The 12,893-nt window shown below is 34.0% G+C and overlaps 1 protein-coding gene across 3 annotated transcripts in view; it reads left to right on the top strand.

Moving 5' to 3' along the window:
- The window catches only part of LOC109091666 (RNA-binding protein Raly-like), a 74,024-nt gene extending 62,022 nt beyond the window's left edge, over positions 1-12,002 (top strand). For 2 of the 3 annotated variants that reach the window (XM_042726516.1, XM_042726517.1), the window contains 6 exons: positions 292-339; positions 3,650-3,807; positions 4,262-4,375; positions 5,998-6,128; positions 6,346-6,390; positions 10,962-12,002. In XM_042726516.1, coding sequence (XP_042582450.1) covers positions 292-339; positions 3,650-3,807; positions 4,262-4,375; positions 5,998-6,128; positions 6,346-6,387 — 493 coding nt within the window. In that variant the 3' untranslated portion in view covers positions 6,388-6,390; positions 10,962-12,002. The remainder of the gene's footprint in view (positions 1-291; positions 340-3,649; positions 3,808-4,261; positions 4,376-5,997; positions 6,129-6,345; positions 6,391-10,961) is intronic. The other variant, XM_042726515.1, reaches the window with a different exon arrangement.
- The last annotated feature ends 891 nt before the right edge of the window (positions 12,003-12,893 follow it).

The following is a 12,893-nucleotide window of genomic DNA, read 5'->3' as shown; positions in this document are numbered from 1 at the left end:
ACTTTTTATATTAATTTTGGCATTTCAAATCAAAGTATGTCATCCAAATTGCATGTTTGCACTGACAACTTGCCCTGTATAGTGTGACATGTAGTGGTTTTTTGTTTGTTTTTTCAATAAAGATGCAAAGGCTCAATTGCTTTTTTTCTAGCAAAAACTTACCAGTATCTAAGATGAAACTGACTGTTTGTTTGTTTGTTTGTTTGTTTGTTTGTTTGTTTGTTTGTTTTTTGAAAATCCTGTGAATCACCTATATTTAAAATAATGACTTTTTGTGTTTAATCCCTGCAGCGGTTATGATTTTGACTATGATTACTACAGAGATGACTTCTATGACAGGTGAGTCCATGATTTTGCACAAATGATTTTATTGAAATACAGGAAATGCACTGAAGTCACATCCAGATTATATTACATTCACAGTCCAGGTATAATGCCAGTATACAGTCCTTGTCCTCTAATTTGACGAGCCAAGCAGTGTTTCACCATTTGTTTGTGTTTGCACCCTTCCAGAGCAGGGTATGATGGACAATCCTTTTTTTTTACCACCTGTAATAAATGCAAATTTTCCATTATTTCTGATTATAAAATGGCTAATTTATAGCTATTTAACTATATATCTGGAAGCCATTGTTAACATTCAATATGAATATTATCAGACTTGATGTTAAAGCTGAATTTTCAGCATCAATACTTTAGTCTTCAGTGTCATACAATCCTTCAGAAATCATTCTGCTCATATCATTTTCTGTTCAAGAAACATTTCTTATTATCAATGTTGAAAATAATTGTAATGCAGTGCAAAAAAACGTGATAACTTTTTCAGGATTCTTTGATGAAGGGAAAGAGACTATTTGCTGAAAAACGTTGTCATGCATTAGGTGTCACACTAAATAAATAAAATCCATTTATTAAATAAAAATACCTATAGTATACTGGTTGAGTACAGAAGCACTTTTGGCTCGTGCTGAAATTCACTGACCTGAACTCATTATAACCCAGCAGTCAGGCTTTATATTGAGCGTTTTTTAGTGCAGTAACCCAACAGTGACTTATAATGAAGTCAGGCACACTGTTCTCTCTCCAGCACGGCTCTTCCTGTCATAATATATTTTCTCACAACTTGGCAGAATTAAAGGAACTCTCATAAAAACACTCACACACACAGCTGTAAGCTGCAGAAAGAAAGTCAGATGAAAAAAAAAATGCATTTCACAAGAACTCTCTCCACGACCCTTTAAGCAAACTTTGGCTCAGTGAGTGCGCGGTTGGCCGGCGTCCCTTTTCGGTAGCTATGGAAACCCTGCTGCGAGACTCAGCTGGACGTGCTTGTTTGCAGATGTAAGTGATATTCCGTCCATTTGATGAGCTGACATGTTTATTGATATCTCTCTTGTGATCTCTGCTCCCTGACTTACAGCCATCTTAGCGAGATGCTGACTCCAGTCGATATTTTACAGCAAACATATCCAATAATTTAGATCTCTAGGATGGCAGATCAGTCGGTGAAGCCGCGTAGATGGCATGTGGGAAGCCAGCTGGTTGCTTTTAGGTTCCTGTCTGGGCAGCAGACATGCTTCTCTTTGAAGGCAAAAGTATCTTCTTCTCTCACTTCATTCATGCCACATCACCTCCTTCATCCCTGACAGTAGAGCTCTAAGATCCACTTGGATTGCAAACTATTTGCTTCTGGCCTCATTTCAGCTGATTTGGCCACAATGCAAAGATGTACGCTGTCGGTTTATGGTATGAGTTGGAGCGGTTGAGCTCTTTTGAGTCGACCAGGCGCATCTCCCGCTCTGTTAGTGAGGAGTTGATGTATGATGGATGGAAAGCAGGTATGCTCTGATCATAAGATGTCTCAAAGATCGCACTTTACTCATGTTTTCCCCAACAACACATGAACACACTTCTATAACTGATAGGCAAAATCCATCCGAGGGTTTACCAAGCAAATGACCTTACAAAAAGATGATTGTATCAAAAAAAAAGGAGATAATAACAGTGTTATTTATGTACTTTTGCAGTACTTATTTAGATTTTGAATTAGCTTTTGTTAATATTTTAAGTTTTCATTTTCTCGTTTCTTTTGATTTTTTTATATTTCTGATACGCTTTATATTTGTTTTACTTTTAGTAATTTTAGTAATTAAAATGTACAATATTTATAAGTTGCATTTAAGTTTTTCCTCTAATATTTTATTTTATTTCATATTTATCTCAATTATTGAATTTTTTTTCTATAATTATAGCTTTAGTTTTAGTAAATGATAATGCATAACAAGTGTTTTGAAGAAAGTATTAAAATTTAAAGTATGTAAAATTATGGAAGTATTAATTTTATAGTATTATAATTATTTTTATTTTATTATAAAATATATTATTAATTATTATTATTTTCTAAAGTTATTATAACTTTCTAAAATTCTGTAAACATGCAGAATCTTTAGAATTTGTTTTTTAACATCATGGTTTTATATTTCTGACATGCTCGCTTATGTTGGATTGGTGGTCATAGAATACATTATTAAAAAACTAACATATGTTGACCGCTATTCTGAATATTGCAGAGAAACTTGCATTTGCATATTTGCATGTCCCTTGCATTTGCATATATACAGTACATACATATTCTGCCCTTGACCAAATACCCACACTTGCGGTCTTTGCACTTGACCACTTGACTACTTATATTCCTGTATTTGGCTCAAATGTTCAAGTGAGGATGAAGACCACGAGTGTGTGTAGACCTGATGGGACACATTTACAGTGTTGTAAAAATGCAAGTGTCTACATAGCTTTATTTTGTTTTAAATTCTGTGCATTGTATAATCAGCTTCTAAATGTCTGTTCAGTAGTCCCTATAACATGACACAATTTAATTTGTGATGCTTCTAATTAAGTATGAAAGGCAGTTGCAAATGTTGTATGAAATAAATATCACCACTACTCATCTATGCACCAATAAAACGTGCAACACTTTGTTTTTCTACCAAATTATTTGTAATAATAGGCCCTATCTAATTATTATCTTAATATTTAATGTACATTAATAAGGTTTCCATGAGCTTTTGTGAGATCTCAGCAAAAATCTTACGATTTATTCCCAAACATGATGCATGATGGGATACACTAAACCTCAAATAGTGCTCCAGAGTGGTATTTGAGATAGTATGGATTTAGTGTGCATTAAGGGCACTGCGCTTTGGCATTTTTAAGACCTGGCACAGTCTTGCGCACTTACTTCCTAATGCACACAAGTGTGGGTATTTGGACAAGGCAATTGTTTATTTTGTATATTGTGTTTTTATATATTTTTATATATGTAAATTTTTTACTCACTTATTGTATTTTTTAGAATTATTTATTTTATAATTTTTTTCTTCTTTTTTTATTATTAGTATGTGTATTGGCAATAAAGCTCTTTCTGATTCTAAAACGCAGCCCTGTGGTGGTCTTGGAGTAGTTTTGGTGTTTACGTTGGGCCTGAGATGGAAAAATGAGTGAATTGATTTGGGGGAAAAAATAACACATTAAATGAAAAGTCACAAACACTGAAGTTTCCTGAGCATTACCAATAAACTCACTGATTGAAGTCATGTGGTTGCATGAAGCAGTTAGTTTCTTCATATTCTCTTTCTGCCTCCAGACTGTTTGAGTACCGTGGCAGAGTATCTCCAGTGCCCAGAGCGGTTCCAGTAAAGCGCCCCCGTGTGGCAGTGCCGGTCGTCCGCAGGGTGAAGTCATTACCTGTCAAACTCCTGACCAGATCCACCATCCTTCCCAACAGTTCTGTCAAACACAAGTGTAAGTTCAGTTTCTATTTTGCATCAGTTTTCTTGATGTTTCCGTGTTACTGACCTACAGATACTGTATGTTGAATGCTGAAACATCAAAAGATCTTTAAGATAGTTAAGAAATGTCCAGAGTTGTAGCCTGATTCTGTTGCGTGACATTTTAAGATCTTCTTCAGATTCAGTGCGCTGAGATGATTTATGGACCGCTTGAACTCTTGAACTGGCCTTTGGGCCATTTGACAGATTAACATGCCAGGTTTAGGATTTAGGATGTTTGCAATACTGCAGCAGAGGAACCTTTTGTCTTGGGGAGTGCTCCATTATAGATCCACAACCAATGTGCCTTGCTTATATTTCTGTTTTTTTTTTTAATTTTTTTTTTTATTTTATGCCAATATATAAACCTGATTTATTCATCTAAAACATTGTGTTCTTTTGTAAACCTTGTGTGTACGTGCGAGCAGTGAAATCAACCGAGCTGCAGGCTATCAAATCAGAATTGACGCAGATCAAGTCCAACATCGACGCGCTGCTGGGACGTCTTGACCAGATCACAGAGGACAAATACTGTGCCACAGGTGTGATCTTATGTGTCATATATCTATGTATCTGCCATACACACAAACATACAATACCCTTCCAACGTTTGGGGTCAGTAAGATTTTTTGGCTAATGAAATTAATGCATTTATTTAGCGAGATTGCATTAAATTGAGCAAAAGTAAAACATTTATAATGATACAAAATATTTCTATTTCAAATAAATGCCATTCTTTTCAAGTTTCTTTTCATCAAAGAATCCAAAATAAAAAAAGTATTTGTTTCAAAAATATTAAGCAAATTTTTTTTTTATCTTTCGTTTTAGTTAATGATAACAACTCTGGACAATACCATAATACTTTGATATATACAGTGGATTACAATAGTGTTGCAGAAAAGTATAATTTATATTTTATACTTTTATATAATATTGTTTTATATTTTAGTTGTGCTGAGTAATATTTTTGTTAAAATCCATGATACATTTGTTTCAGGGTGCAAAGGAACAGCATTTACTTTAATGGAAATCTTTTGTAACAATGTAAAAGTTTTAATAAATTGAATGCATACTTCATGAATAAACTGACTCCAAACATTTGAACAGTAATGCATATAAACGGTATGCACACAATACTGTATTATTCTGTACTATACAAGCCTGGTTGTTTGGTGATAAATCAGGGTTGTATTCTATTAGAAACGATTTCATCAAAATATGCCTGTTATACCTTCCTCTCAGTAATTATTTTTTGAGAAAAGCTTTCAAAGGGATTTTTTAATCATTTGAAAACTGCAGCAAGCAGTTTACTCTCCGTGCAAAGCGCTGACTCAGCGCAGCACCGCCGCTGTCACACGAGCCATTCACGGTTGAACACTTTTACAGCTCAATGGCTCCAATCCAGCTTTGCAGATATGTCCCTCTGTTTCACATCAGCGGTCAATTTGACAAGCATTACTACAGAACGCAACATGCCTCCCGTGTTTATTTAGACACGGAAACCCGCTTCATTCTCCTTCATCTTCTGTCTAGGAATTGTTGTGATGTGGCTAATGGTTTGTGGCTAATCAATGATGATGTCCCCCCAGAGCGAAGCACATTTCTGTGCATGTATGCAAGTGTTGCTGACTGTTGAGGATGAGATGCTTTTAAAGCCCTCGTGGGGAGGAGAGTCGACTAGCACTTACTCTTCTCATAACTTTTCAACTTGGCTGATGCGTAAATAAAAGTGCGCTCCAAGTTTTTCTTTACCATGGCAATGTTTTTTCACATGTCTGCTCTTGAAACGTGTCCCTGCAGAGGTGTCTTGGTTGTTTAGGATGTGAGAATTCAATTTGGCCCGTGGTTCGAGAATAGAAAATAGAAAATCCCTAATGCATGCTGACATATTTAAGCAGTGGAAATAGAGACAGTTACTTCAGTAACTGCCCTCGGATCGATATTTATCTACTTTTTTTAGCAAGTAAACTAAGTTAACTAGAATAATCAAATGTCAGAAGAAGAAGAATTGGAAATGGACAGACAATTTTAAGGCTATTATTTTATGTGTCAGGTATTACAGGGTTTAAAAGTCTGATGACAAGTTACAGCAACACACTTTCCCATATAGCTTAATTGTTTATGTAGTGCATGTAAATGTACGTAAACGTTTGTCTGTGTGCAGAGTTGCAGAAGGCAGAGGAAATGCAGAGCGAGATGTCTCAGGACGAGTCGGGCTCAGAGTCAGAGGAACTGCAGCACAGTGATGTGGAGGACGGAGAGGAGCACACACGCGAGGAGTGCGACGAAGACATGGTAAGAGATGTATGGATAGAGGTGGGAAGGCATTTATATGAGAAATGGAAATGCTATTGTAAGGTCAGAAGACAAGAGACTATGAGAGTAGGGAAAATGTTCTTAAAAACAACTTGACATATCAGTTTATAAATCCTCAAACACTCACACATCGTACCATATGAATGTTCAAGTTAACAGGCTCTTAAAAATGATTTATTGTCTCTTCTCTCTTCAGGAAAACAATCACATATCTGAAATGGGTTCCATTCTTCAATAAAAGGCAAGAACTCAAAGCTGGGACAATGGATTCTTGGAGAACAGTGATAATTCAAACCATGAGATGTTTTACAAGTTTACAAGTTTGAGTTTGAAGATCTAATCAAGATTGCTCTTCAAGCAGAAAACAGATTGTAAAAATGAAGTTAGTGAGTACAAACCACTAAATCTGGTTTTACAGGGCAATTCATTCACTTCAATTGAATTTAGCACTTCTCTAAAGATCCATTAAGCAAGACAGCGGGACATTTTTGGGAGTTTCTTGACTGGTGAGGACTTTGTTTTTGGACTGGCGAGGGATGTTTTTCTAATAAAAAGCTAACTTTTCAAGCTAAACATCTCACAAAAAGGTAACTTAAATCATGCAACTATATACATATACATATATATACTACCATTCAAAGATGTGGGGTTGTCAATATTTTTCTTAGAGAAGACTCCTAAGCTCACAAAGGCTGAATTTATTGGATCAAAAATACAGTAAACACACTAATATTGTGAAATATTTTTACAATAATGAAAAAAAAAGATTTCTATTTGAATATATTTTAAAATGTAATTTATTCTTGTGATGCAATGCTGAATTTTTTGCATCAGTACTCCAGTCTTCAGGGTCACATGATCCTTCAGAAATCATTCTAATATGCTGATTTGCTGAACAAGAAATGTTTTTTTGATGAAATCAGGTGTGCTCCTTCAGCTTCATATTTTTGTGATAGCTTTTCAGGGTTCTATTGATGAATAGAAAGTTCAGGACAATTATTTTAAAAGTATCTATTTGAAATACAAAATCTTTTGTAACATTAGAAATGTCTTTACTGTCACTTTTAATCAATCTAACACATCCTTGCTGAATAAAAGTATTAAATAAAAATCTTTTTGACCCCAGACTCTTGAATGGTAGTATATAATGTTCAAAATAAATCTAAATGTTTTGTTTATATGTTTGCTCAAATATATATATATCACTTTTACAAAAACAAAAATTAAATGTAATAATCTCAAACTAAAAACCTCTAAACGAAAAACTAAAACTAAAACATTCTAGTCAGATTCACAGTATTGGCATGTGTCTTGTATATGTTTCTAAATTGACTGGCAAGAAAACACCAGACAATGTTAATCCAGATTCCAGATGAAGTGTTCAAAACACATTTTTGTAAATTCTCCAGCGGTCAAATATGTCTTGTAATAGCAGTTTCGTTCTGATTGGAGTAATTATGTTAACATTGCTTTATCAAGTCCATCTTTGGTGGTCTGAGCGAGTTTGACATACAGCGCCCTCCCCGTCTGTGACCTATGAGCATAAAGTTTATCAAAATGAAGTGAAAGAGCTGTGGTTATTCTTACTAATCTGTTTTCAAGGTGAAGCAGCTCAACTTCTGCTGTTTCAGTATAAACATTGCCATATGTTTGGCCACATAAGACACAGGACAATGTGGAATCTGATGGTGGTTTCCACCTGATCCTGCTGTGTGTTGTTTGTGGATCACCGCTCTGTTTATCTGACTAATCTGCCTGACCACAATCTTATCGCCACCAGTAACTTCCACCCTCCTCCTATTCTACCAACTGCAGTTGCCTTGAAAGGCCAAACAAAAGTTAACATCACACTGAGCACAAATTAGCGATCGGTCACACTGCCCTCTGTGAAATTATCTGCATTAAGAGGCTTTCAGAGTTACTTTACGTTGGCTGTTGTGGCTGAATCTCACGAAAAAACACCCAGGTCATATTTCACTGAAGAATCACAAGAAGAAGGAAAGAAAAGGCCATGTTTAGGATTTTTTGCATTTTTGCATTACTTTCATGACAAGCAAATATTCCACCTACATTAAATATTAATGACATGTATTGTGTTAAAAAAAATAGTTTAGAGTTTTTTCTGCTGAGCAAAAAAATATATATATATATATATATATATATATATATATATATATATATATATATATATATATATATATATATATATTATTATTATTATTATTATTATTATTATTATTATTATTTGAAATTTAATATACCTTATTATTAAAATTCATCTAATTTCAGCTAATTGCCAAGTCAACATTTCTCATTTGCATTTAGTTTGACTTAAAGCAGTAAAATAACTAAAACTGAAATAAAAATTAATAAAATTAAAATAAAAAATGACAGCAACACAAAGTCAGTAAAACTTTTAAATTAAAATTAAAACAGAATATATGACAATGAAAGCTAATTCAAAATATTATATATATATATATATATATATATATATATATATGCTGTCAAACGATTAATCGCGATTAATCGCATCCAAAATAAAAGTTATTGTTTTTCATAACGTGTGTACTGTGTATATTTATGGTGTATATATAAATACACACACATGCATGTATATATCTAAGAAAAATATGTTATGTTTATATATATATATATATACCTGTAAATATTCAAAATATATATTGTATGTGTGTGTATTTATATATACATAATAAATATACACAGTACACACACATTATGTAAACAAAAACTTTTATTTTGGATGCGATTTATCGTTTGACAGCACTAGTATATATAAAAACAAACACATGCATGTATATATTTAAGAAAAATATGTTATGTTTTTGTATTAAATATATATAATATAAAATATAAGAATATAAATATACATGTAAATATGTATATGTCTGTGTATTTATATAATAATTATGCACAGTACACATATATATATGTAAACAAAAACGTTTATTTTGGATGTGATTAATTGTAATTAATCATTTGACAGCACTAATATATATATTTTATTTGTCATTTTGTGTGTGTTATTTTTTTTTTTTTTTTTTTTTTTTTTTTTTTGTGTTAGTACAAGTAACTTTTATTTAATTGACAAAATGTACAAAGAAAAGATTTCTAAAGTTTTCACTGATCAACGTAAATGTATTTTGTAAACATGAACAAATTTTGTTTTTGATGGCTGCAACACATTCCAAAAAAGTTGGGACAGAGGCAAAATAAAAGTGTAAAGGTTATAGAATATCCACGTTAAACTGTTTTGAAACAGTTTACAATAAGCAGGTGAACTGGTAATAGGTCAAGGTATCATGTTTTGGTATAAAAGGAGCAGTCTTTGCAAGCAAAGCTGGATCATGGGCATCACTTTGTGCCAAATTTCACTAGAGAAATGTCAAACAAATCAAAAATCACATTTCGCAATGCAAAATTGCAAAGAATTTAGGTCTTTCACCAAGTACCATACATAATATTGTGAAAAGATTCAGGGAATCCAGAGAAAGTATAGAGTACATGTAGGGCAAGGCAGGAAACCTGAATGTGCTTGACCTTTGAGCCCTCATATGGCATTGCATAAGAAACTATCATGCTGCGGTGCTAAATATAGCCACATGGGCTAAAGAGTACTTCAGAAAACCACTGTCATTTACCACAGTTTGCTGCTGCATCAAGAAATGCAACTTGAATATCTGTTACTCTAGGAGAAAGCTATACATCAAGTCTATGCAGCGATGTACAGAGATATATACTGACATCAAGATGATATCTTTCATGGAAAGCCTATGGTTATGAGATCAAGACAATGCCAGGTCTCATCCCTCATGTGCTACAATAGCATGGTTTCGTAGACTCAGAGTGAATGTGCTAGACTGGCCTGCCTGCAGTCCAGCTCTGAGTCCTTTTGAAACTGTTTGACCAGTTATGAAAAGGAGAATCAGACAACAACGATCACAGACTGCTGAGCTTCTGAGATCTTGTATCAAGTGAGACTGGACAAAAATTTTGCTTGCCAAACAATGAAACATTGTAATTAAAAGGAAGGTTGATGTGACCGTAAACATGCCTCGTCCCAACTTTTTTGGAATGTGTTCAATGAAACATGAAAATCAAAATTTGTTCATATTTACAAAATACATTTACATTGGTCAGTGAAAACTATAGAAATATTTTCTTTGTACATTTTGTCAATTTAATGAAAGTTAAAGAGAATGAACAAATCACAAATTCTTGATTTTCTTGCATTTATAAAATGTTCCAACTTCTTGGGATGTATATATGGGTTGTATATATAGTTCTTGACAGGGTTTGTGAGATTGATCTACATGGCTTTGCGGTTCAGTGAATGCAGTGATTTGGATCAGTGAGTGCATAAGGAGACTAATACATCATGAAAGTCAGATAATACTCATTCTGGACCATAGAGAAGTTCAGGTTCCCTGTTTAGAAAATCTCTGGATCGATTTCACTCTCTCTGAGTGGTAATTGGTGCAATAAAAGTTGAAAGATACCAGAGACCATTTAGTCCATTTGGGTTATAGCTTCTGTAAAAATTTACCATGATATATTGACTTCTGGCAGTGTTTTTGGTTGTTTGCTGTATTAGTTGTCCTTGAATTTCGACAAAACGTACTTTATATTGAGTTTTAGCCTTAAAGACAGTTGGGAAAGAATAAAACCACATGCGAGTATTGAAGGAGATCCAGCAAGCTCTTCTCATTTCAGCCCCCTCCTTTACGCATCTCTTTTTTTCCTCCACTATCACATCTTAGTGCTTGTCTTCCTTTTTTGTATTTATTACAGCGGGGAGTTGGAAAACACTGTCGACTGGAAACTTTTTTAATACCACAGACTCAGCGGGAAGACACCGAAACCAACAGGCGCCGTCAAACTCCAGCATCAGATGTCAATGAGACAGACAGCTAAACTAGCTGTTTGGTGGGAGGGAGGAGGGGGACGTCCCCCAAACCAGGAATCCATTACAAAAAGGGCCAGAGTTCCTGAGAGCAACAACATCATACACGCGACAACAGATGGGGATCAATTTCACAGACATTCTGCATTCATGCTCCCCGCAAAACACCATTAACATGCAGTTTTTCTACACATTTGGGCGCCTCATATGTAAATAACCTCATCTTATTTCTGTCCTTCCTTTTTTCATGTCTGTTTGTGCTTTTGGAGAAATGTTTTTCATTTTATTTATATGCCAGTCGGAATCCGAAAGGTTGGCTATTTTTAATTACATGTGCATATTTCTTCTGCTTGCACTTTCAAGACTGCAAGAGATATTTACAGATGTAAATAAACTACGATTACTTGTGAGACGTCTTTCTCCGTGTGTTTGAATGTCGCCTGCTAGGAATGCTAATATTTAGGCTATTTCTCCGCACCCTGTCTATTATGATCTTTACCTGTAAGACGAGATTTATTCCACCTCTGTTAGATTTGTTGCTAAGAGGATTGAAGTAGCAGTTACTTGAAGGCACAGCTTGCTTTGAGGTCTGGATGGGAGAGAACGTTTAACGCAACCTGTAGTAAGACTGAAAAAAGAAGCACTGCTATATTGCCTTAACTTCTATAGCCACAAATGGCTATAACTGAAGTCCAAAACATTTAGAAGAAGAACACCACAGGTGCCTCTTTTGAAAGAGCTGATCCACCTCATGCTGTTGATAGAGTTTGTAAAGTTAGTGAAGCTGAACTTCCTTCAAGTAAGCCTGAATATTTTCTAAATGCATGTTATAAATCTTATTCATCCATGCATACATTTCCTCTTTTCTTTTTTTCTGTTTTCTTTTCTTTTTTTTTTAATTGACCATCATAATTCGACCAAAACTACATACTTTTTCAGAGATAATATGACTTCAATCTTCAGTTTAGTCTGGTTATAAAACCCTTAAATTATTTTGTGTTCCACAAAATAAAAATCGTGAAAACTGGTTTCCACCACAGCGGAAAAAAAAAAAAATAATAATAATAATAATAATAAGATTAAAAATAATAAAAAAGATTGCAACCTTCTATCTCACAATTCTTTTTTCTAAATTTTTTTGAGTTCATATCTAACAATTCAGGGTTTTTTTTCTTTCACTTATAGAGAAAAGGTCACAAAAGCAAGATATGAACTCAATTCTGAAGTCTGAATTGTGAGATCATTTTTTTCCATTGATTTTATATCACAATTCTGACTTGTTTCTCATAATGTATGCAATTCTAAAGAATCGTGAGGAAAAGTCTGAAACAAAAGGAAATATGGGAAATAAAAAAGTCACAATTACATATGGGGTACAAAAATAGAACTACATTTGAAAAAATTCCCTTTTAAGTCCATTTAACTTTTTAAGAATATTTGTGAACAAAAAAAATGTAGGTGATATCATTCTTATAATTGATTTTATATCAATTCACAAAGAAATGATCTTGCAACTCTAAGAAAATAGCCAGAATTTTGAGATAGATAACTTGCAATTTTCAGAATTGTGAGATATTCATAATTAACGATGAATTGCGGCGTGTAAACTCAATTGCGAGATATAGGGCCCTTATTTATAAAGCGTGCATACGTTCAGATTTATTAGTGTGTGTGTGTGTGTGTGTGTGTGTGTGTGTGTGTGTGTGTGTGTGTGTGTATGTGTGTGCTTAAATCCACGCCAAAACTCATATTTGTAAAAACTGCCTATGAAAAGCGTCACGTTAGGGTCTGTGCAGATTGTCTTGTCGGAGTTCTGCAGG

Source organism: Cyprinus carpio, chromosome B6 (genome assembly GCF_018340385.1).
Source record: "Cyprinus carpio isolate SPL01 chromosome B6, ASM1834038v1, whole genome shotgun sequence".
In the NCBI taxonomy this organism is placed as follows: Eukaryota; Metazoa; Chordata; class Actinopteri; order Cypriniformes; family Cyprinidae; genus Cyprinus; species Cyprinus carpio.
This window is presented reverse-complemented; position numbering and strand designations above follow the sequence as displayed.